This window comes from Idiotropiscis lumnitzeri, chromosome 1 (genome assembly GCF_059441095.1).
Source record: "Idiotropiscis lumnitzeri isolate Australia: NSW breed Sydney's pygmy pipehorse chromosome 1, RoL_Ilum_1.0, whole genome shotgun sequence".
In the NCBI taxonomy this organism is placed as follows: domain Eukaryota; kingdom Metazoa; phylum Chordata; class Actinopteri; order Syngnathiformes; family Syngnathidae; genus Idiotropiscis; species Idiotropiscis lumnitzeri.
In genome coordinates, this window is record NC_142391.1 from 39804690 (window position 1) to 39831429 (window position 26740).

General features: G+C 40.0%; 1 protein-coding gene across 6 annotated transcripts in view; it reads left to right on the top strand.

Moving 5' to 3' along the window:
- fbrsl1 (fibrosin-like 1) overlaps positions 1-26740 on the top strand; it is a 280246-nt gene that overhangs the window by 71085 nt on the left and 182421 nt on the right. For all 6 annotated transcript variants that reach the window (XM_088300656.1, XM_088300613.1, XM_088300637.1 and 3 more), the window contains exon 2: positions 1803-2024. In XM_088300656.1, coding sequence (XP_088156782.1) covers positions 1803-2024 — 222 coding nt within the window. The remainder of the gene's footprint in view (positions 1-1802; positions 2025-26740) is intronic.

The following is a 26740-nucleotide window of genomic DNA, read 5'->3' on the forward strand; positions in this document are numbered from 1 at the left end:
GGTTAGAGTCAGTGTTAGTGGCAGTGATTCCTAAAGGTTTCAGGACATCTGTCATTGACTTTGGGTGATACCTCTGGCAACAATCCTTAAAGGGATTGAGTCCTGGTGAGCTGGCATCAGCTAGTGCAAGTTGAGCTAGTGCGAGCTAGCTCGGCTCGTGTCGCCCTTGCCTCGCGCGAGCCAAGCTTGCGCGAGACGAGCTCGCCTCGCAAACTCGCGCGAGACGAGGCGCGCCTAATGTATGCATTAAATACTGGTGTTGCGCCCTTTGATGCAGCGCATCTTTTGGACGTAAAAATACGGTACGTCGGGCAAATGTTAAGGGCCACGTAACGTCATGTTTCCAACAAGCACTTCAGTTGCCATCATGATGGTGCAATTTAGAACTATAAAACCAAATGCATAGTAGTCTGATATTGTTTGTTGTAATAAAGATTCATTGCTCATGTTTTTTGTTGAATGAATTCATTTGAAAAGGAACTTAAGAAAATAATCGCTATATTGAGGGAAAAATCGCAATTAGATTATTTTCCAAAATTGTTCAGCACTGGTTGGAAATGTCTACATTTTAACAATATAAAGTATGTATTATTGTAGTCATGTGTGGAGTTAACCAATTTGGGAACATAAGGTGAAAAACTGCAATTTATCATACTTTCAGTATGATGCATTGCAGTTTTTCACCACGGAAAACGCAGCAATAAACGCTTGACACATTATGACCTCCAAAATGAAGCAATTTGACCATTCGGTACTGACTAGGGCTGCACAATGTTCTGTTTTGGGACCAAAATTGAGATCTTAGACAACATGATTTTGAGATTGTCAAAGCTGAGCGTGCTAATTGCTAAAATAAGATACAGAGTCGTGAAGGACACAAAATAAGTGCTTAGGGCTACAGTCAACTTTTAACAGAAGTCTGACTAGAACTGCGTTAGGGTGGAGATTAATACAGTAATTGCTTTTATATATATTTTAATGCTAAAATGACATTTACTGTCAGGTTTGTAAATGTCACTGTACATTGTGAAGAAAATTGAAAATAAAAATCACTTTCCAATTTTTTTTCATAAAATCGTTCAGCGCTAGTACTGACAATAGATTGGCAGGATGGGTGAAGGAAAACTATTGTGTAAAACACCCGACTGTTACAAATAGTGTTTGAATTCCAAAAAACAAACAGCAGTTCCAAGCAGGCCGTGACTAAGGCGTGAAAAGGATGATTAGTGAGGAGGAATGGCTTGGTCACAGTGTAAGTGTAGAGCGAGTATATTTTCAGCAGTGTGTGTAAAAGCAGCCGTTCAGTTCATATCATAAGCTCATTATATCACAGCCATAAAGTGATTATGGCTCCACTAAAGCATTGTTCTGTTGTTGACAAGATTAACTATGACTTTAGTGAAATACTGATTATGGTTGCTCTCCACTCAAGTGTTTGCTTGCTTTGTTGAAGCAAATACTAAATCAAACTGTTTGCAGTTTGCATTGTCTTTTTTTTCGTACATATTTAAGAACCCTGATCTATTTTAGAGTTATTTCGGTTCAGTCTGACGCACTGAAGTCACTGAATGAACTCAATTGTTCCAACTCAGCACACGTTTATGGGCGACACTTCTTTTAGGTACAAATGTCCAATGTCATGCCATCAAATATTTAATTAATTACAACGATACTCAGCGGAACACAGGTTCCTAAACCATTCGAAGCCTCTCCATCTCACTGATTTGTTTGAAAATGCTTCACCTACCACACAACATTGTTATTGCATCAAGATTACAAATGCGCTCTCTGTCTTTTTGCAGGAGAAAACAGGGCTGCTGAAAACACAGGAGAAGGAGGAGTGGAAGGAGAAAAGGGTCACCAAACGGCCAAAGACGGAAGATGAGGAGGTGGAAGAGGAAGAGGAGAATGTTCAGCCTTTTGTAGATCCACTGGAGAATGGATTCTTTCATCATGCACAGCGAGAGCAGGAGAGGATGAATGAGAGGCTGCTCAAAAAAACATATTCCAAGAAGAACAAAATGGTCAGTGTCGTCTTCTTCGGCTCTTTAAGTGGCAATTGCGTTGACTTGCATTGGTTACAACGGAGAATGTATTTTTCATGTGAACTGAGAACCAGCCACCATCTGGTCCCCGAGTCTTGTCCCAAAAGCAGGACCTTTCAGATTGAGTTAATTCTACTCATAAGTCTCTTCAGCTAATGCCTTCCCCCGCTACCCGGCTTTGTCCTTTTGGGGCCAGCCTTTCCCAAATTTAGAGTGACTTTTAATTGGGTCACCGAATGTCAGCTTAATATATTGTAGGCTATTTTACTGACGAGCAAGTAAACATACATTTTCTTGGCAGGTGTTGGCAAGGTTATCGCCACTGAGTGTTGCTATTTTGTGCTTCACTATTTTTAATACGTTGACATTCATGTCTGAGGCGCTCCTACTTGTGACGTCGCTGATGATTGAGGCGATCACAACCCTTAGCCCAACCACAAACAGACCAGACATGAGATAAATATTTTCATATTTTTAGTTTAGATTTGAGTTTTGGTTTTGTATTCCGCGATTGTCTGTGACAGACTTAAATATGCATTGATTTTACGAGAGGAAATATGAGGAGAAGCTGAGCACACGCCAAAGTGCACATTTTTAGTCAGCCTAAGAGTTACTCACACAGCTGCACTTTACTCAGATTGCTGGTTGTGTTCGCACAGTGGTTAATACTATAAGTATTTGTGATTCTGACTGTTACGCACACGCTGCACTGCACTCTGTGCACCACTTTTTTTTCTTTCCACCATCAATATGTTAATCATGAATGAATTATTGAAAGTTTAGTTAGTTTTCATAATTTTAAAATCAATTCATAATGTGCTTCAGAATTTATCTAATATGGATTGTTCCTCCCTCCACTACTGGCTGCTGAAGTGTGTTTGTTTATGCAGAAAGGGCCTGCTACTGTTCCTGTGAGATAGCCTGTCACTGTGTTAACAACTTGTTTAAATGGACGGATGTTTTCAACTTCCTGTCTGAAGCCATTATCCACCAAGGTGCTATTCGGGAGGTGGGCAAATTTTGCAGAAAAATCCAAAGAAATAACGAGTCGTATGTAGCCTCTGGGCCTCTTTCTTGGATATAAATAGCTCTTATATTTCCTGGGGAAGTTAACATGACTGCAAATTAGTTTGGCTGTGATATTTTGTTTGTACTAAGCAATTATATATTGAGCTGACAGAACTGTGGATCTCTGGAAGTTCAAATAGTCAATGATAACTAAATCACATCCACATTTCAAGTCACAGGATCACGTCCTGATGCAGTATAGAGTGAAAGCAGCTGCTACAGCTGTTGCCATTAAGGAGGTGTGTATTTGAGGAAAACAAGAGTCGTAAATTGCTGAAAATGTTGCAGCGCTTCTACTTCATGGAATCACAGTAATGGATCCCTCGGCAGTACAATAGTTAAAGGTGGAATGTCACATTGATCATATTTGACTGACATGACATGCATTAAATACACTTTCAGTACAGGATTCAAATCCATTTTATTAGTAGACTACTGTACTGCTTAATGTGTTTGGATCCAGATGTTTTTATTTTCTGCAACCACTTATTGAAATGAAACTGACTTAATTAAACACAATGTATTTTTTAGTGTATACAAATAAAACCAAGAATACTGTACTATGCGATACTATACTTCATGTCTTAAAGACATCCGTTGCAACAACATAATTCCATCATTTGGAAAAATTAAGATGGAAAAAAAATAGCCGTGCACGCTTTGACACTGCAATTGTTCCATTCATCCATCCATCCATTATCTGCGTCTGTGCTGGAACCCATCCCAGCTGTCTTCGGGCAGTAGGCGGGGTACACCCTGAACTAGTTGCCAGTCAATCGCAGGGCACACATAGACAAACAACCATCCTTGCTCACACTAGCACCTAGGGACAATTTAGAGTTAAAGTACCATGCATGTTTTTGGAATGTGGGAGGAAACCGGAGAACCCGGAGAAAACCCACTCAGGCACGGTGCGAACAATTCCAACCCATGATCCCTGCACTGTGCGGCTGATGTGCTAACTAGTCGGGCGCCACTAAGCATAATACTACTACTACTGCTAATAATAATAATAATAATAATAATTGTTTTTGTTGTATTTGTAATGCACTTTATATTTCAGCAATATTAAAGTGCTTCAGAGTACAATATGTGGCGTTAATGAGGCAATCCAAAATGTGGTCCGTTCTCTAAATGTCCTCTTCGAATTTTCTTTAAATGCTTTATACCAAAAATTCTAGTATCAATATTTTTCCAATTATAGAGAGTTCTTGAACCCATTAAAAAAGATCAGAATGCACAAACTTTGACGGAAACCAATCTGAGGGAGGACCCCTTATTATTGACACTCACTGTTTAATTCCACCATTACACTGCTGTCTGCCTTTTTCAAACATTTTGCGTTTGAAAATCTCTCCCTGTTTGTGTACGTATATACTCATCCTGTACAATATATTTTAAAACGAATCAGTTCGAGCCCAACTGCGAAACTTTGATTTGAATCCTCCCTCCCTAGCACAGTTTCTAATGATTATCCATGCCGTGGTAATGTTTTATCTTTGCAGTAAAACAATGCTTGCAGCATACTCAGCATCATGCCTTTGACCTTCAACACACTTCAATGGAGCTATGAATAGCACGTAACCCTGAACTGTATAAGTGACACACTCATAGGCATATACACACACACAGCACTGTTGTCCATTAGGGCGATGCTAAACACACTCTCCTAACAACATCACATCTGAACCCCACCCAGACACTATACTCTATTAATCCGACTCTCCCTCTGGCAAACTTCTCACTGCAAGTTCAGCCAGTGGACAAGAAGATTTGGCCTGAGAGCTGGGACAAATGCAAGAGCACTACTGGCAGCTGGGTAGGGTGTCCAGGATGACTGATTCTACAAGGCATGCTGTTGTTTGTGGTTGCTGTTCCGCCCAGGATGCTCAGAGCAGATTCCTAGCCACATGAACCTGCCTGCAAGTCATTTCGTCGGTAGATCAAGTGAATCTGCACCATGAGTCATCTTGATAATTGTACTTCACACATATAGCATACTGTATATAAATTGCCATCGCATTCTATAATGCAGAAAGTAATCTAATCTTTATTTTCATGGTGGAGCAAGTCTAATGAAGTTTAATGTGTCTTTGAATTTCGTAGACCCTCAGTACATATGGCAAATTTGTGACGAAAAGTACACTAGATTTTAGACGACGTAAAACCAGGTCTAATTTGTGCTGAAGGTGGTGTAACTTGATTTTGGTGTATTTAAACAAGTCGCGGGCAGACCGATTCTGAGCTCTGCGGATGCGTTGGGTGGATCTCATCATATTGGGACAATCCCTCTGAATCATTGTAGAAATCAATTTGTTGAACGAAGCATCATGTCATCCTAAAAACATTAATAGGAACCTGTTGGCCGCACAACTGTGTGTGGTGGGCATGTTAGGTGGTGGGGATCGGCACATACAGACGCATGGTCAGCGTTCAAGGTGGTGTCCAATTACCCACGTTACACGTGTGTCAGACTACATCATTCACAAGGGGAGATCTTGTAATTTAGCTTTATAAACGCTCTGTACGCACGCCAATCTTTTGCATGGACCTGAGCTAGTTCATTTCTGCTTCCGCAATGTCAAGCAAAAAGGTGCAAATGCCTTCTTCAACCAGTACAAGTCTAGGAAAATACCAAACGAACAAAAACTTACTCCACCCATGCACAAAGTTAGACTGCTCTTTGCACTGGAATTGCGCTGGGCGCAAAAATGGAGTCCTAAATGTGCCATCACGCTAAATGTAGTTAAATAAAATAAATAATTTAAGCAATGTGCATGTTTCTCTTAAATGAGCTGATTTATTTATTTTTTTCTTTCAAAAAACGCCAAAGAGCCGTCTTTCTTGCTTGGGCGTCATGTGCTGAAACAGCTTTGATGTCTACATTGCCTCACAAAATATACATATATATATATATATATATATATATATATATATATATATATATATATATATATATATATATATATATTGCTCCCTGTATCCCCTCACCTGTTTTGAGACAAACACAGGCAGATGCAGCAGATATTCAGATATTTCTTTCAGATAAGCAATAAAATAGAGATTTTTAATGCATTCTCTCAGTGTCACCTGGTACCAAATGACCTGCTGCCTTCATAAAGGAACTAAAACAATGACTAGTGATGCACCTGTTATTTGATCACCTGCAAACTTTACCTTCTTGATTTAATTATGAGCTTGAAAAGCTTTTAAGTGGTAACCTCATAAAGGAGGCCTGTACTCCTGGAGCACAAGGAGTGAACTGCAATTGAACTAAGAGCGTTATTAGATGACACGATAATAGGGAGCGTTGCAGAGGTGTCTGCAGGCACATTACATGTGTGCTTGTCAGTAGTTGTGCCGGAGTCTGTGCTGAAGAGCAAATAGGGCCGGACAATATGGCTGAAAAGTGAATCTCAATATCAATAATTCATATCAGCATCGCTATATATTGATTATTTTTTTTTTTTTGCCTAATCAAAATAATGAATAGTATTAGATTGGTTAACGATAAATTACAATAAAGTAGAACTATCATAAGGAAAAAATATTAATCATTGTAATGCAGTGTTATTACTTGACCTGATTGCAACTTAAAGTTCAGGTCTGAGTCTCTGAAAAGGACCGAAGAGATTGGGGCTGCATGATGATTTTAAGATGTTCCTCCTCCTTAGGTCCAAAAACACTTACCTCGACTCTTTTAAACTGGAGAAAATCTTGGGACATCCACTCAGATATTTATTCGATTCATTCACTCATTTGCTTGTATGGAGTTATGGTCACCTGGGGACATTGAGATGTAGATCCTTGGTTCATCTGCATTTGTAGTATTCAATTTTATTATTGGGGCGACACGGTGGTCGACTGGTTAGCACGATGGCCTCACAATGCAGAGGTCGTGGGTTCGATTCCGGCTCCGGCCTTCCTGCATGTTCTCCCCGTGCCTGTGTGGGTTTCCTCCGGGTACTTCGGTTTCCTCCCACATTCCAAAAACATGCATGGCAGGTTGATTGGACACTCTAAATTGTCCCTAGGTATGAGTATGAGCGCGGATGGTTGTTTGTCTATCTGTGCCCTGCGATTGGCTGGCAACCAGTTCAGGGTGTATCCCGCCTACTGCCCGAAGATAGCTGGGATAGGCCCCGCACCCCCTGCGATCCTTGTAAGGAGAGGTACAGATAATGAATGGATGGATATTTTCTTATTTTCTATTATCTGAGCAAGTAGAAGCATATAGATGTTAAATAAAAGAGGTCTTAGGATGGAACCTTGGGGGACCCCACAATCAAAAACTGTGGCGGATAGTCCCACCCAATTTTACAGTCAGGTAATATATTGTCGACTTTGTCAAATGTAGCACTGAGGTCCAACAACACTAGCAACTGACCAGAGGGGTCTCAGTGCAGTGACTTGAGACAGAGCTTTTTTGATGATTTTACTTAAAAGAGGAACATTTGAGATGAGCCTGTTCATTACGGTCTTTTGTAAATTGTTCTTTTTTAAGAGTGGCTTGACAACAGCTGTTTTCAGGGTCTGTGGGGAGACTTTACAGACATGTTTACAATCTGTTACAGATCAAATGCTTTTTGAAAGGCTTTAAGTAAAACATCCATACGACATGCACATTAGACAAACATTAATTGTGTTGGTTTGAAATGTCATCAAAGAGGTAGAAGGTGCCAAAAAATGTTCATATTGCCTAAATTAATGAAAGTTTTACTTGAGTAAGACGGTTAGCAGAACCATCAAGGGTGGAGCTCATCAATGCTGCAGTTTTTAAAAAATCATCCCCAGAGCTTGGTATCTATCCTAAACCTGAGTTGGTCCGTTGTTACTTGATAATTTCAGTTCTTGTAACATACAGTGAAGTCGCAGACAATATTCTAATGCCTTGTCATAAATGATGGATATTCAAACTCCTCCAAAATAGTGTCCAACTTGAAAGGGATTTTACTTCAAGTTTTGAATAACTTTTGCGATGCTTGTTTTTACAGGATCACTGTACTACCCGCATTTTACCCGCTAAGATTTTATATTTCCAAAAATATGGTGGCAGTTCAAGGATGCGCTCAAAACAAGATCTGTAAACCCATTGCTGAGTGAGTTACATATAGAAAATATCAATCCTTATGTTAAACTAGAGAATATAATGCTTGCCATCAGGCTCTCTCATCCAATACCAGTGACTGTCTTCACAGACGAGAGGAAGCTGTAAAGGGGGACCAACATTCCCTAACCGTTTCAAGTTTCACATTTTATTTTTCATCCTGCAAATGTAATGTGACAGGAAATTCTACAAAATGCGACTAAAATAACATTTATAGACTTGAAATAGTGTCTAAGAATTTCATTACAGTATTGTCCTTCAGGCTCACTCACGCAGGAATATGTGAGGCGGGAAGAGAGACCAAGATACATAAATTAAGCAGGAAAAAAATGACAAAAAAAACTGTTGAAGCCAGACAATGTCTGAGCCTGCTGTGCTTCTTCAGGTGAATACTGCATGGGGCGGTGAGCAGTGATTCATGAAAAGCCATGCAAGCTACACACACACACCCACGCACGCGCACACACGCGCACACGCGTCTAAAGGGTCACAGATAACTATCCATAATCATTGAGATATAGCAGAGCCAAATTCTCACAGGGTGAATAGGCTTGAGAACGTTAAAGGGATCATCCAGCCCGGATGGTCCATTTTTCAATAACAAGTTTATTATATGGATTCTTTTATCAGGAAAATGATATTACTTGCATTTTCTATTTCATCTATTTATTTTGGAGAAATCAGTGAATATATAATGATTTTGAAAACAGCCCACTAAAAATAAAGGGATATGGCCACGCCCCCTCTCCACCTTCCGTTTCTTGGTGGGAGACACGCCAGGGACCGATCACAGCTTGTCCATTGAAAGTCGTTGCTAATAATGTCAAAATTACGGACCAACCGGGCGCAAAATGTATGTGGATGTTGCTACTTCGGCCCAGTTCAACCTCTGAAAATGTCACAAAATGATTAGCCTTTCCACGGCTGACTTAAATGAGGAAATGAGCATCTTACGTGCACTTTCTCACATGACTTTTCTTGAATAATCACCAAGTTACGCAAACACCCATCAAAAGATTTTCGTGAGATTAATTGTTAGCCGATCATTGCATATTGTAGTTAGCTAGACTTGCTTTTTTCACCAAGGTCACCACTCATCTGAAAATGACGCGCCCAGTGCAGCTACACTCGGTTGTGAAGTCGGCCTCCTCACGAGAACGTTTGTGGGGTTTTTTGCGTTGTTTTTTTCTCCAAAGTCCCACTTTTTACCAAAGCACGGTAAGTGACGCTCCCGAAGCGTCCCGTCGATTTGGTGTTTATCCGAAATCGATGCCCAACTCACGCACCAACACTGATGGCTGCACATAGTGGCCAATGTGAACGTACGCAATGGCACAGAGCCGCATGTCTGGATGGTTAGAAGCTTTTCTGCTGGCCTCGTCTGTTTAGCGACCAAAAGCTAATTGCTGCCTTTAGTAGTGCTTTCACTTTTAACACCACCACAAAAGCGGCTAGTGTGAAGTCGTGGGGGTGAAATAACCATGCCAGCTGTGAGCTACCGGCCACCGGCTGCCTCCAGCGACTCGACAAAACTTTAGCGCAGCGGAATGTCCGAAATATAACCAGTTGTAGTTTTTGTGCAGTGTTATATAGCTCTTATCCGCTTCATCATGTGTAAGTGGGAAAGCGATCGACACAGGATTTTTGATTCTGTGAAGGTGATCATATGAGATCTCGTTTGATGTCCATGAAATATTGCAAAGAACGCTTCTATATTTTTGCAGATTTAAATGGACAAAAGTAGTAATGTACATTTGAATTTTGGTGCCGATTTATACAACACAATTGACAAACCAAGCAATATTACAATGCCTGCTGTGACGTAGACAGCTGAAAAAATTACAAGTCGAGCTCCAATTCCAAGTCGTTTCGGGGGATGAATTTTTGTACTGTTGACATTTATATATACATATCTACCATATGTGTGCCAATTTTAAGCTGGATCAAGTGTCCCTTAAAATTAGCAGAGATCCATGGTGATGCTCCGTAGAGAGCACACTATGCTTGGATTTGACTGAGAGACAGGATCCTCCCGGATACGTGATAAAGACATTACCAGTATCGTAATTCTCAATCCTACATTTAGATTCGGTGCATATTTTTCTGTGTCGCGATGACACTTTGCCCTCAGGGGGGAGGTGTTAGCCATAATATGTCTACATTTTTTTCTCTGTGCTTGGCTTGCATGCTCCATGTGATTACTTTCTTTATTTACCTAATTTATTGAAAGTGAAACCTCCCAGGCTACATTAGATCCCAGTTTTGTATCTGCTGCAAAATATGTAACTATAGCAACAGATATATTGCCCCTGGTAGACATTTAATAAGAGAAGACAGCGGGGAGAGACACTTCATTAAAATCAAGCTTCATGATTTACATGATCATTGTGGTGCAACATAGAATCGTGTGCTTTGTGTAATGTTAAGTATCAGAGGTGTCTGCAGAGGATTCTCATTGCAGTTAGAGATGCAGTTCAAATGAGGTCATGTTTCTAGCAAAGCAGCTTTTTACACATCCATAAACAAAGTCCACTACAGATAAAGAAAATTAATTCCAAACCTTGCGATTTGCATTGAGTGAACAACAGCATGAATTTCAGAGCAAATACCTTCAAAAAGAAACATGCAAATAGCAGTTTTCGAAATGCTGCTTTTTACTCTTGTAACTGGAACATATTTTCTAGACCACGAAAGCAGTCCTTGAACCCATTTTTTTTCTTTTCCCATTTCCCTTTTCAGCAATTTCACCTGGAAAATGTGGGAAGAGACTAACAAATGATGTTATACCAGCGGGAGTTTTCAAATCATTCTCAAAACTGTTTGATGGGGTAGAGGTCAGGACTCTTTAATTTTTCCACACCAAATTTGCGCAACCATATTTTCTTCACGGACATTTTTTAGTGTTCTGGTTCAGTGTATGTATCGTGATAAACACTTAATCGATATCAATGCAAAATGTGCACCTAAAAAAAAAAATAATCAGGAAGAAAAATCCAACCCTGCCTGGCAATTCTGCGTGATGTAGTCATAAGCTGCAGTATACCGTTAGATTTGTTCCACAATTACAAGCACGTAAGAGGAAAATTTGAGCACAAAAGCACGTTTTGAACAAAGCCGAGAAGTGCGCATGTGATGTACACACAACAAACAAAAGTGTGGTTTAGCTTTAGATGATAAAAATAATAATTTGTTTGATTAACTGATTCCTACAATAATTCAGAAGAATTGTCCCTTTGATGTTGTCATATTTGTGATTGAAATTTGAGGACATTCATCATTCTGTAATTCTGCCTGACTGCCGCCTCAATCAAATTGACCAATATTGCGTTACACGAACTGCGCTACCATTTAAAACCGATTTTGCAAGATTAAAATCGAGTCTTCTTTTTGTCACCTAATCGCAAGCTGTGGCCGGGATGTGGCACTCTGAATGCCCAACGACGCGCAGCGAGTCTACCAAATTCCCAAACATGCTTAAACATTAATGAGTTCAGTTAGTTGTAAGTCTCTTTACTACGTGCAGACAAAGGTTCAAGGTGAATTAAAAAAAAAAATAACAAAATGGCAAAATGACTCTAATTCAATGGTTTGTAGCGCACTTGAAATTGTCATTTTTTCTATTGTGGCTGCCGTAGCGTGTCGTCTTCAGCTCAGTGGTAGACATTGCATTTTGATTTCGAACAGCTAATCAGAATGACCACTGTTTTACATACTGCAATTGATGGCACAAAAGTCATTAAAACATATCTAAAAAGAACATAACTCCTTTGTATGAGCTGTCTATGCTCAGTGATAAAAGATGATTACCAATCATTTCCTTCTCCAATGATTTTTTTTGTTTGTTTTTTTTACTACTGAAAAAAAAATCAATGATAACTGCGACTAGTTGATGCACAGTGTCACAGCAAAGGAGGTTGGAGTCTGGTGTTTTTACAATAGAAATGAAGTAGGTGGCAGTTGTTTTTAGTGACGAGAAAAACGCGATGGACTGTATGCTTAGAGGCTTGTAAATTTTGCCTATTGAGGGAGCAAATGTATGCTGACGTGCTGTCACACTTCACCTGTTGGCCTACACCTTCATATGGGCATGCCTGATTTCCTCCTTGTTAGAACAGTATCCATTTGTTTAAGGTAATTGGCCCGTCAATTATCACTTTTTCATTCCTTTCAATTGCCACTTGGCTTGACAAATGTATTTTTTCATGCATCACAATCGCACATTTGTGTCGCATGTAGCTTACTTACAGTGAGTGTGTGTTTGTTTATTTTAACATGTTCAGTTTCTACAGGCCCGTGCATTTCTGGATGAAATTAAATTATCTCATAAAGCAGCATCTGACCAATGTAAGTGTCATCTTTGTCACTTCAGCCCATCTGACTCTCCCATTAATGGGATCTGCTGTGGCCTCTGCCCTTGTTTTCATAGCCCTGTGCCTTGAGGGGGCGTTCCGACCGGCAAAAGTGGACATTAACTCAGATGGATTAAATGGGATTACAGAGACAGATGTGATCCTTTGCAGCTACTGTTCTTTGTCAAATCAAATTTGCTGTGATACAATACTGACCCCTGCTGCTTGTAAATCGCACACCACACATACAATGTGTTGCAGAATTGTACCGCTTATCTTGTTGCCTGCTATCATCCATTGGGGGTCACTGTTTCCATTCGGGAAAAAGATGGTGGGTAAACTATCAGCCACAATTTCCACCAGCACTTCTGCTATTTTGGCTTTCTCTCTAAAGCCTGCTTGCCTGGATTTGCAATATTGAGCCCAGGAGGGGTGGGTCTTTTGCAGGTTCCATCAACATGTTTCCTGCAGCGTGTTGTAATGGAGGCTTAATGTGGCCATAGCCAACATATTGCCGTGAAAAATATCAGCTTCAGAGATAATGAAATCCCTCCGGAATATGTAACTCTTGTGTGGGTTGTTGTATATGCCGCTGCCATTGTTTACTCGCGGATTTAACATGAAGCCGTGCTGCTACACAAAGTCAAATATCTTTATGTATTAACGATTCAAATTAATAACAAGCTATCAGGGAGATTTCTTTATATCGGGTTTATTTAAACCAGTTTAAAGAGAGGGGATCAGTTGACGCACATGGTTTTGTTGTACACTGTTACATATCGTCACTTTTATTCTTTGTGAATTGGGGACATCATTTTGGTACTTTCCAGCACTTTTTAAAGCCAATTCACACAGTAGCAATTGCAGCAAGGGCTATAATTGTGTTTTCATGTAGTATAGATCCTGCCATTAGGCCCCTGGGCGTTCAGGCAGTTATACAATGACAGCTGACAAGGGGGTGTGGCTCCTTTGAGGGAGAAGTGGCGTGTATATGCGGAGAGTAGTGTGTGTAGAGAGAGATGGGGGGTACGACCACACGCACAAAAGCCACAATTACTTCCTGGAAGGTCCCTAGAGCTCAGTTGAAGTGTGTATGTAAAATGATGTGGGAGAGGCCATTTGTAAAACAAAGAGAGAGGGGGCGTACGTGTGAAGGGAGTATAAAAATGATTGCTTTTGCACAATAGCGCATGTTTAGCCTGAGGCGGGGGTCGGGGTGGGGGGGCTGGCTCGACGTGGCAGACGTGGTCTTGACATACCCTCTGGCAATCCCTAAAGTGCAGGACCAGATGGAGGTGTGGTTCTTGCGGTTGACCCCTTCGAGGGAAGCGGGTTAGAGTTTGTCCTCTGAGCCATGAAGGGAAGCGATTCCCCAAGGGGTTCACCTCTCAACACATATGAGTCTGAAACCCGCGGTCGGTTCCAGTTAAAGTCACATGGTTTTAATATGTTGTTGTGATTAGCATGTGTGGGTGTTATGGAGACACAAGGTTATGCACTGGAACCTAATTTTGATATGCTCTTCATAATCTCAAAAGCATGTTTAATATAGAATCAAAACTGGAACCAAGTCACTCAGACAAAACATGCCCACTTTTATCAGAAAGTAATTGGTAACGTGGTGATTAGAGTCACAGGTGAAGGAGAGACATAAAATCCCCAATTAGCAAAGTTACATTGATCTACGAAGTGGCTAATTTAGTAAATGTCCAGTGAGTAATGAGAACATTCTGTGGGTGAACAATTTAATTCATGAGTCTGCAATTGTAGAATAAATGTACTTCAAAATTGTGGTGCTGATGTAATGCAGTGCTGGACACCTTGCCTTAAATGCAAAAAAAAAAAATCTTTGCCAGCATACAAAAACCTCTGACACCTCAGAGGAATAGTGTCATATAAAATATTCAACAGCAAATTATTATACTTTTAGGATGTTATCTGGCAGCGTTACCGCACTGCCTACTTGTATTGAGCAGAAAGATATGTCATGCTGTCTGTGATTACGCTACACGTTTTCGGGACACTACGTAAACCTGGCACACCAAAAAAATCCTATGGTTTCACTCAATATTAAGATAGGTACTGTATTTACACTCGTAGGCTTTGCGTGCATTTGTACAATGCTGACCTTTCTTATAATTGTATATCCAAAAATACTGCCATTGCGCGAATATGCCGGGAAGCGGGGGCTGCCAATGTGAAATAAACATTTTTGACTGGGCTATGTCGTTTTGATGTATTGATAAAAGGTCGGTTAAAGAATAAAACATAGCATTTGTCCCATCATGCCTCACATTTTCCCCCCAGAATTCCCAAATAATATCCAAGCCAATCGTTGCCTAGTATCATACTCACTGAGTTGAAAGGTACATGGGTTTCTTCCCTAACAGTCCATGATCTTAAATCTGCTGCCATTTTCCCAACCTCACCAGCTTGATGCGTCTTCAACCTGATCCACACAGACGAGGTGTTATCAGTTGCTGCCTCATACACCTGATGCAGCATTGTAAATTGCCTTCCATCCACTGGTCAATGGTGAGAAAGTATTGTGTTGTGTCTGTGACACCTCTCAGTGAAAAGAAAAAAACAGCTTCTCAAAAATCCTTTCATATTTGCCAGTTACAATCATACGCAGAGCACACAGCACACGCACACTGTTCATATTTCCTTTCCACTCACTCGCAGATGCAGTGAGCCTTGCAGAGGAGCATACACTTGGTTGCACTGTTCATCTGTGTGTCTGTGCCCTTCAGACCTGACAGCAGGGCATTAAATATTAGTGACGTTTTACAGTGGGGTTTGTAACACGGTTATTCCAGTCAGTGGGCTTGTCTGCACCCATGTGGGGCTTTGGTTTCCCAGCAGTGGAGCCGGTGTAGCTTCAGGGGGTCTGCTTCGAGTCATGTAGTAAACACAAACACGTACAATGTTGAAATGGAAGCATGAGTGGCCACATGCACACCTGCTGCAAGGTTGTCGAGTATATGCATTTTGGTGCATTTTTAACTCCAGGTGCATCCGATTTATTAATCACCAATACTTGCACTCTATAGAGTGCACTTGCAGCCTCAGTGTGATGGTACATGTTACTTGGTCTGTTTAAGTTATGACTTTATGTAAAAATAATTTGGGTCATTTAATAATTTACGAAACAAAAGCATATATTGTGTGTATGTCGAACCGAGCACTAGCATTAGAGTGTGTATTTAGTTTACACTTTTCGTTATAGGGGACTTTCTTTACAAGAATATGTTCTAGACTAAACATTAAATTCTGATTAATATTGCGGTTGTGGAATATGAGTTAAGCAGTAAAAGCCGCCTGGTTTGTGACTTTTGACTTTCTCAGGTGGCGGCCATTTTGCCACTTGCTGAAAAATGAGATCAAATTTGCTCAGGGCTCAAGTAATGACCAATCATGACCCAGCTTCAGAAAACAGGTAAGCCGTGATTGGTCGTTACTTGAGTCCTGAGCAACTGTGATGTCATTTTCAGTTAACAGAAAGTGGCAAAATGGCCGCCACCTGAGAAAGACAAAACCTTTTCATGATTCATGTGTCACTGAGTTTTCATTTTTTACATTTTATAGATTCCTTTGCACCCTCACCCTGTCTTGCCTGTTCCCCTGAGCTTGGGTCCACCTGTCTTCATTTAAAGCCTCGTTATGTCAAGATTTTATGATTTGTCCGCCGAACCAGTGCATAAGACGTGCTGAACTATCCAAGAAATGCATGCAGCACGGGTGCGCGACCAATAGTGTGGAAAATAGTTTACTACAGTGCTATCCAGAGTTAAAAGTATAAAATGTTGATTTCCGAAAAATGAAAACCAGTTGTCCATTTATTATTCTATGGATTTTCTTTTGTGTGTTCTGCATCTTTAACCAATGTTTTTGTCCAACATTACCCAATCCGAAATTTCAGTAGGATATTCGAATACCAAACTTCAGCCTTCTTTACGACCATAATGTAGCTGTTTTGTTGTCAATAAACGGACTTCACTCAATCACATTGCCTCTTATCCTTTGGCGACACTCCAAAGTTGTAACAGGTGTCAAATACAGCGGCACTGGCAATGTATAACATTAGACATTAAATACCATATAGAAATGAAAGTACGCCTTTTTTTTATTACCAAAACCTAGTGGTGTAGAAAAATGTGTTTCTTATTAACATCACTGTATAATACAACCCCTCAATTTGGGATTATAAAAAAATGCGTGACATTCCCTGGATTTTACCATACTTAACTTTTTGAGCAGGAACACTAGCAAATCGGGGTGGTGTATAATATTGAGTACAGAGAAATAATTTACTTTGAAAGGCAGTTTTCTCGAGAAATTACGGTAGTGCTTTGACGTTGTCGTTTGGCATCTATTGGACAGTTTTAACCTTTTTACAGGGAACACCAATTATTCGCTTTTTCCCCACTGTTTGTGGCAGGGTTTGGCCTCTATTCACAAGGGATATCTGTTGGGGGATGTTGAGAAAGTGATAGTCGAGCGGAATAGAACAGATTCAACAAAACGAGGGCTGATTGTTACATCCCCTCATTTATACATTCAGTGGGTTTGTCACATAGGAACACGTCTGTCTGTGGGTGTTTCAGAAAGGTTTTTTTTTTGCTTTTCCATCGACAAACGACCTCCCCAGTGCCACCCAAGCCACTCCTGACAGAATTGATCAGGTGTAATTGGAGGGAGTCTGAGCTCAGGCAAGTGGCAGTAAATAAATCTGTCTCGTGTTAAATACTGATTTTACTATGCCAGTGTGTAGCAGTCTGAGTAGCAAAACACTTAGCCACCGGCTGACAATAGAAGATTAATTGGATGCCTCCAATGAGCATGATTAGACTGATTGATTTGAGAGATAATGGAAAGGTTTTGTGTGCTGGAGTAATCTCGGTGCTGAGAATGTTCCTCATCCTTCCTTACAATGAATGTCCCTGTGAGGCATCATCCCTTGGCTAGAGTTAATACTCCTTTTTCCTCTCTAACTGTAAGAGCATTGCAACCACTGCTTACAGGCAAGCACCGGATTGCAGATTTGCTGTTATTGAGCCTTGTAGATAAGATCCCTTCACAGGGGAACGGTCCACTCTTCTGTTCGAGCCATAGTGCAGTTGAGTATCTGTCCATGTTGTGTGGTCACAGTGAACTTTCCAGAGTTTTCTGCCTGACGTGGAAACTACCACAAATCTGTTTTATGTCAGATTTTGTATGCATTGTCCACTCTGTGCAAACAGTCTGAGGCAATTCATTTACCAAGTCCAAATGATTTGAGAGCTCCTTGTGTGTATTTGCCAGAACCATCACCAGCCACAGCAGCCGAAGGTGTTGGAGTTCATTGTTGGGGTAGTTGCTAAAATAAATGTGACATTTGAAGAGGAAATAATTAAATATCAAATAAAGGAATTGGATAACATGTCAGATACTCTCAGATTGTAAGCTTTCCATTCACACTCTTACCACAATTCGACAAGGTTGAATTTCATTGGAAAAGGGGTGATGAAAGAAGTTGCGTGCGGTCAAGGACTGCCATTCATTTGCATATTTCATTGATTGGCAAGGGCTCAAATGTTTACTCTACAGTCTGCTGTTGTGTAAGCGTATTCTGTACAACGTGGGTGGACAACTTTAATTATCATGTGGGCCACAAATATATTATCCATAAGCCCCTAGGGCCAGACTTGGAACAGCCACCCTGAGCGTCCACATGAGAGAGGGAGAGGGTGCAAAAGAGAGGAGAGCGAGAGAGAGAAAGAGAATGATTCAATTATTTAACATGAAAAATAGTGTATCTACAGTTAAAATTACAAAAAAATGTGTATTTTTCTAATGTATTGTGCCAACATTAATCAATTGTATTAATTTAGTTTAATTTACATAATGATTTTTTAAAATGAATTTATTTAACTGGTGAGCATCACTGAGTGATGACACCGATTCCAAAAACACATCTGAACACTTCAAATGAACTGGTTATAATAATAATAATAATAATAATAATAATAATAATAATAATTGGGGTGTCTCAATCACATTTTTTTGCACCTGAAACATAGTCCAAGTCACTTGATTTTGCGTATCTGCTGATCCTGACCCCGATCAATTACTCTGGAATGAAGAGGAAAAGGTTGCTCACAAATTTTTCAATGATCTTATTTATTTATTTATTTTGGGATTAAAGCTAGGCGGCACAGTGGGTGGCTGGTTAGCACGATGGCCTCACAATATGGAGATGCAGGGTTCGATTCAATCCACTCCCGTTTCGCCCTCTGCCCACCTCCGGATAGCTATTTTTAGAACAGACCCATGGGCTACTCATGTGGTCTCTCAGGGCTAACTGGTACCCTCGTGCACCACATTGGTGAGCATCTTTACGAGGAGCAGCAATTTGGCAGGTAGTGAACATTTCTTCAACTGCTTGCTTCAAGATGGTTATTGCCACACTGGTGGTTTACTGTACAGCAATAATAAAACAAAGAGAATTACACTTGTATTTGACAAAAGCACATGCACATTGTTTGTTGAAAGTTCGCTAGCTTAATGCTAACACACAATGTAAATGGCATAGACAGGCTAAGAAAACTAGCATTCATGTCATCATGAATGTAAACCTTTAAACACCTTATAACTTAAATCAACTCATACTTGAACACAAGCGGGAGCCACACTTGCACATAAAGTTTGAATACTACCCACATGTACGTACGTATTGCGCCAAAAATGTCTTGTAAAATTAAACATTCAATAAGTGGGTAAACATATCCGGAGCAACATCCATTGTTTGACCTCTCCGTTCAAGTGAACAATGTGCTTGTTCTGACTAAAAAAAAAATGTATCTGACATCTTCAAAGAACCTTTTGCTCGTTTGCCGTTACCATGGACACCTGTCCTGGCTCTGCCTATCTCAAGCTGTGAAAACAATGTTGGGTTTCTGACCTGAACCAAGAGACTTAATAAGTCAGCAACCTTTCGCGGCTGATAAGCAGGCAGCCTGGGGGAGGTTGGCTGAGCTGAGCAGGGCTGCTGAGTGCTGAGGGTGTCGAGGGTTGAAGACCTTGACTCCTGCACCTGTGACGTGATGGAGAGATTTGGCCTTGCAGCAAAAAGAGACAGAGCCCTTTGCTCAAAGCCAAAAGTACCTCAGGGAGACGTTTTGATGCATGATGGATGGAATGAAATACAATAAAATGGGATCAACCAGCGCAGCAGATATTGGTGAAGAGGAGGTGGTTGCTCGAGCCCTCTGGCAATACTCGACCAAAGGCTGACTTCTGCCTTCCACATTCTACTATATGGAATTCCCTCTGGTGCCTTGAGAGAAAACTGTCTGTTTTAAGATGTTCCGAAATATAAGATCATCGACATATCTGTTTTACCTCAGTCGGGCATAAAATGGAGAAGTGTCAACCCTTTGAAAAGAGCTTACGGACCTTGGCAAAATGTCAGAAATAAGAGAGCATTGTTCATGGCTTTAGTGGTTTGTTTTTCCTTTTTGTTTTTTTTAAATATTGGCTTTGGCTCATTGGCTATTACTATATCTACGTAATATAACACTGGAGTAATTTGCCATATTTTATAGAGGTCGGCACATTACTCAGTCAGTCATCCTTCTGTGATTATTTTTGCCTGATGTAGTGTGTGGCAGCCAATCAGCGTTGAGAATGCACTTAGTACATCACACACGCAAAAAAAAAAAAATCAACCAACCAAACAGGCATGCATCCACACAGCATGTTGATAGATGAAATAAAAAAGATATAGGACAATGCCATTGCGGTCTATGTGACTGAAAGGGATACAGTTTTATTTTATTACTATAATTTTTTTAAACTTGATTCTGTGTGTGACGTAGTAAGTATATTCTTGACAACATTTGTCTGTCGCTGAAGACAACGGACGGACTGGGCCGACCTGAAATAATGACGAAAAGGATGAATGATGGACTGATGTTCCCACCTCTGAAAAACATTTTTTTTTTTTTACATTTATCTTCATTTAGGTCCAGACATTTTTGTTTCTTTCAATTATTTTCAGACTCTGATTATTATATCTTTATCCTACTCCACATAGATTTTGGTGAGACTCTGTCATGGTTTGGTAGGTTATGTCGCGGTTTCTAAGAAAACTCTTGTGTTTCCTGTCTACTGTCTGAGCACCGCCATGCGTGTGAGTGTGTGTGCCAGTTTGCACATTTGGTTGTAGGAAACACCAGTGGCTTTACCTGATCAACCTGATTACAACTGTCTGCTTTAAAGCATAGACCAAAGTCAGGTTATTTTCACCGACCTAATTCTTGTTGTGTGATTTTCATGTTGATGTTGCTTCTGTCTGAGGTGCAAGGTCCCTGGTCGCTTCTGGCTGTTCATTGATGATATTAATGGCATGTTTGTTTCTCTCCTGCCATCTGTCTTTTTTTAAAGAGGCATTTTCAGGCGAAATTAGTGATAGAAATTTATATTGTTTGTGTGTTTTTTCCTTTCTAAATTATAGAAATACTTGAAAATGCCATATGGCATTTTTATAGCAAACTATACAAGGAAACAAGTCGAAAAAAAATTTTTTTCATGTTTTTAGGCTGTAAAAGCACCCAATTTATACACTTTGCTGAGACAGGCATTAAAGTTTTCTCCTATTTCTCTCTGCTTAAATACAAATTTACGTATGCTACCGTAGAATGAATGCAACGATAACTTGTTTTCACGCCAAAACATTTATTTAAGAAATGAAAATATAAAGGTCCAACCATCCATTTCCTCAGCTTCATCTGGTATAAATGTTTTCCTTTATAACTACAAAAAAAAAAGCTTTTAGTAATTTTATTTCATTGATCAATCCGCGAGGTTGGACGCATGAGAAATCTAGTAATATGACTATGACTGCACCTGTCCGTCCTGGTGCCACTCAGTACTGCGGATTTTGGAGGAGATGTTGTGGATCCTGGTAGTTTGAGGTATGTTGTTCAAGAAGTCCAGGATCTAGTTCTCCAGTTATAGACTAAGTCCAAGAATGTCCATCTTTGGCATCAGGTTCTATGGGATGATGGTGATGAAGGCACATTGGAAATCCAGGGAAAACAGACGAATATAGCAGTTGGTTTGTTCCAGGTGGGTGAAGGTTCTGTTGGACCACTCATGTGATCGCATTATCAGTAGAGCCGTTCTTCCAGTAGGCTTACTGGTGAGGGTCCATAATGACATTTTTGATCAGCGTCATGATCATTTTCTCAAAGCACTTCAGGACTATTGGAGTAACGGCTACTGGTAGCTAGTCAGTTAATGCTCTTACCTTTTTTGACCCAAACATGAAATGGATAGATATCTCGTACTGCAGCTGGTGTTTTTTCATAATCTTAGATAAACTCAATCTAACACCTTCATCAAAGACGTTCAGATCATGGGTTTGTCTCAAAAGTTGTTTTACTTGGCCAGCGGGTGGCCCTGTTGTGGTCCCACCGGGCTTGTGACTACTAAAGGTTGGCCAAAGAGTCACGGCCACAGATTAACTCTGCTATTTATGACCCAAGCTCGTCTAACTGCAGCTCCAGAGATGGGAAATATTGCTCACTTAGCAGGATTACTGGGTGCTGTAATGCCCCAAAGGCCTGCTTTATGGCAAGCCATAAATGTTCCCAGGGAGAGGCAGCGAGAGTCGGATTGATTAGTGCGACAGAGAAAAGTCGATCCGTTACCCGCACCCCACGAGGGAGTGATGTGATGGATGCATCTGGGATGGGGAGAGAGGCACTGAAAGCAAGGGGAGGGCACTTTGCTCAGAACCATGCCACTTCTGGACACCCCCAAAGTGACACAAGATGGAATACCATCATTGGTTGCAGGGCCGCAGGAGCTTGTCAGGCAGTCACAGAGCTATAGCCCTGCCATGCAGCGACCCTTCACTATTCCACTGGCAGACAAATGTAGAGACGACCTTGCTACATGCTTCCATTTGCCAAAGTCCCCCTTGATACCTTGCTTCCCTTCCCTCTAGAATCCAACGTACTAACCTACTTCATTGCGACAACGTGCTACAGTGGAGTTTGTAAAACGCGCTACAACCGAAATTTGAACAGAAGTTTTACTTTTCTCTTAGGGCAGGGGCAGGGAACTCCGGTTCCTGGAGAGCCATATCCTGCCTGGTTTAGACCCTCTCCCTCTCCAGATAATCAGCATCGTTTCAGGCTTCTACAGGGCTTGTTGATGTGCTGATTGTTTGGATCAGGTGTTTTTGGAGTAGGGGGAGATCTCCAACAAGTAGGATATGGCCCTCCAGGAACCAGAGTTCCCTACTCTTGTCTTAGGGCCCAATTCTCCGGTTCACATGTAATTTTTTAAGAACCTGGACTTAAACAATTTTTGTTTCCATAGATTCTCTAATGCACATCTGATTATATCGCACGACACACTAGTGTGCCACGACACACTGGTTGAGAATCAATGTATTAGATATTAAAGTGATTAAGGACTTTATCATGCTTTACTAATGACATTGTTTATGTAGAGTGTAAAAATATTCAAATTTGTCAAATGGATTAAAGACTTTCCACAAATGCAAAAATGAAATCTCAACAGTTTTCTCATTAAGCTGCCCCCCCCACTCATACAAAGAATTTAGAGGATTAAAAATAAGAGGCATTATTAAAAAAATAATTAAAGGAAAGGAGGGTTCAAGGCAATGTGCATAACTGTGGTTTAAAACTATTTAAATAACATTTGAAAATGATTTTAAGTGATTTTGGTTCTAAATTCAGGAAATACTGTTTGTGCATCTGTAAGAGTTATTTTCAAGGTCTATGATGGCTGTATGGAGCGGTTCTTACAATGAGCAAACTGGGCGGGGTCGAGTGTGTCCAACACTGCCTCCTTTGTTTGTTTCATGAGTTCTTTCTCAAAGGACTGTATCAGCACTGAGGTCAGTGCAATGGGAAAGGTGGTCATGTAGACACGTTACAGGGTTTTTCATGGGTGGGAACACTACAGATGTATGAGTAGAGTTTGCAGGCCTATAACTATTTGATGTAAGGCTGACAGTAAATCAAATTTAAGATTGGATGAAAGTCGTCGAAGAACGCACATGCGTCACTACTTGTAATAGTTTGGACATAAGTGTTAAAGGATTTCCTGTCGCAGTTTATATGCTCATTTGTGTAAAAACCAAAAAAGAAAAGAAGAAGCAGATTTACGGTTTAACATCATCAATAAATTAACGTTAGTGCTGAACATCAACCAGCTCAGTTAACACAGCTTCCGTAAGACCTGAGGGCCAGAAGCAATAAATACTACAAAAATAACAGCATGAAAGCTTAGTGGCAGGACATAATATACCAGCTCTTTCCGGGATGTAGTTATTTCTTTTAACATGACACTTCCTAGACCTCTCACCTTATCCGTCTGGCTCCCTGCTGTTGTCCAGATCCGACTACAGTGGCTGCCTTTCAATCGCTTAAATGCTTCACAGCTGTGTTGCCCGCACGTATTTGTATAGATTTCTTCTGTGTGAAGAATTTAGTGAAACCATATCAAAATTAAATACTACATCACATCTAAGCGAGCAATTTATGCACACATTTGCACCCTTGCCGCCCCAAATATGGCAAACATAGAGACATGCTGCACACAAAGCACCATATTCTGCCTATGTATGATATTGTGCAGCACATTTTGGTTTGATTTGTACGAACACATTAAGAAATGACCTTGAACATTAAAAATGTTCTCTCTGTTGTACTCCTGCATTTATTTATGCCCTTCCATGTGCTGTTATAAGGCTAATATGTTTTCTATATTTTTTAGAAGTCTTGGGCGTTTCCCTTTCCATATGGATTGCCTTGTTTTTGGATTCCCATCAAAACCATATCAGCAAGTGTTTTTTTTTTTTATCTTTTATTTATTTATTTTTTTTTTATTTTTTTAACTCAAACCAAAAATGTCCATTCCAATAGCATGCTGGCTCTTCGTTCTGCTTTTTTTTAATTCTCTCAACATTCTAGACAGACACATATTCAGCCACAACTATTTGTCATTATTGTTATTCTTCATCTACTAATTCCAAATTGTGTGATCCTCTGTTTTGTATATTAACTGACAATCCAACATATTTTCATTTTATTTCATGTTAAGTCCTGTTTCTTGTTTAACATGATAAATCATAGGCCTGCCACCCAGCTAAAGCTGATTACAAAGCTTATCTGATACATGCAGATAAGTATGGCAGTAATGCAAATAGGGCTGGAGTCAAGATAATATGGAGCCCATCCACCACCCAAAAGCCTAGCAGGGGATAAGAGATAGCATATGATCGTAGCATTTAATGCGACAGCCCATTATAGCGAGCTTATTGCTTTATTTCTCTTACTTGCTAAGGCAAACTATTACTCACACATTTAAATGTGGAATCAGTTATCCCAGGAAACCATTCAATCATTTTAAGAAATTTTACTATTCTGCTTTTGAAAACATAAAAAAAAAAACATCTGTTTTTATTTATTGATTCATAACAGCAGTTCAGTAAACTTGAAGGAAATGTTTGCACAAAGGAAAAGGATGGAAGTTTACCCATGTTCGAGGAATAGGGCGATTTTTCTAACAGATATTCTGGTTTCGATTCCATTTGTGATTTTGAAATCAAGCTTCAGTGCTGAATTCCCAATGTACAGTAACATTTACAAATATGATACCATCAAAAACATTAAAACTATTACCGTAATAATGCAAGGACACTGAAAAGGTCTAGTTAGGAAGGCGGTCATTTTTCAAAATTTATAAAATGGTTCAAGTAAGTCAAGACCTACTGTATTACTTGTTGTCAAGCATAAATAAATAAAGAAATAAACATTTTTAACCAAAAATTATTTTACATGTTTTACTAACGTGCATGTTCTTTCTTATATGTCAATATTTTTCCCATATTTTTGCTAGAGACTTAACAGCTTCAAAAGGATACTGAGGGATTAGCAATATGGCCTGAAATTTATATCATGGTATTTTGGGAATTTTTGGTCATAACAATAATGGTGAGTGTAAAAATCAACATGGCAAAAATGTAAATATTTCCAGTCTAAAAAAAAAGGCGCAGAAGGTGTCAATCATTCTTCCTTCTGCTTCTTTTCATTCAAATTTTGCATTTTCAAATTTCTGCTTTCCCTTATTATGTAATGCAATCTCGCAAATATGTTCGTCAACAGTTTTAACAGTCACAAAGCGCTTTTTTTGTTGCCAGAAAACTTCAACTAGGTTCAAAATGTTGTTAAAGTATTTGTCAGGTTTTGTTCGCCTTGGTGTCAAAAATTCTATTGAGTTTGAAATTTTAGTATTGTGACAACAAGCGGCCGCATGTTGTTAGCTGCCTCACAGTTCAGAGGCGCAACGTTCTAATCCGGCTCTTGCCTTCCTGTGTGGAGTTTGCATGTTCACCCCGGGCCTGCTTGGGTTTCCTCCGGGTGCTCCGGTTTCCTCCCACATTCCAAAAACATGCATAGATAGGACACTCTAAATTGGGCTAGGTGTGAGTGGGAGTGCGAGTGATCCAAACCAAATCCACCCTGGCTTGCATTTGCCTGCAGTGTGAAACTAAAATGAGCCGTGGCGGTCATAATGTTGAAACGTAGGTCGAGTACGTCGTAACTCGAGGACTTCCTCTAATTGGTGGCTATATGGAAAGTGGTTCTGTTTTTTATTTTTGGTGGATATCTCAGCATCGGTTGGGTAAAAATCTTTGTTTGGTTAATGTCAAGAGATGACCAATATCACTGATGTATGATTTTGGATTGGAACTTTTTCATTAAAGCATTTATGAAACTTATGTACATTCTTCCGTTTGCCTTGTATCATAATTGTTCTTTTACAAAAGTTTTCGTAAAACAAGAAAAAAATCCTGCACAAACAAAAGTACAGTTTCCTTGGTTCAACTTTTGCGGATTATTATGACCTGAATGACTGAGAATTTATGCAGACATAAAGAAACAACACAACATTTAGCAAGAGCATTTTTATTCTCTTTTTTTTCTCATTAATATGATGCCTGCAAGTTATGAGTGACCTCGGTAAGTATGTTATTTGGTTAACAATTTGCTGCGACTAATATTAAGTCAATTATAGAGCACAAACAAGGCTTTCCAGGCGACTGATCTAGGGTCAGCTTGATTGTTGACACGGCGCAGTCCAAGGAA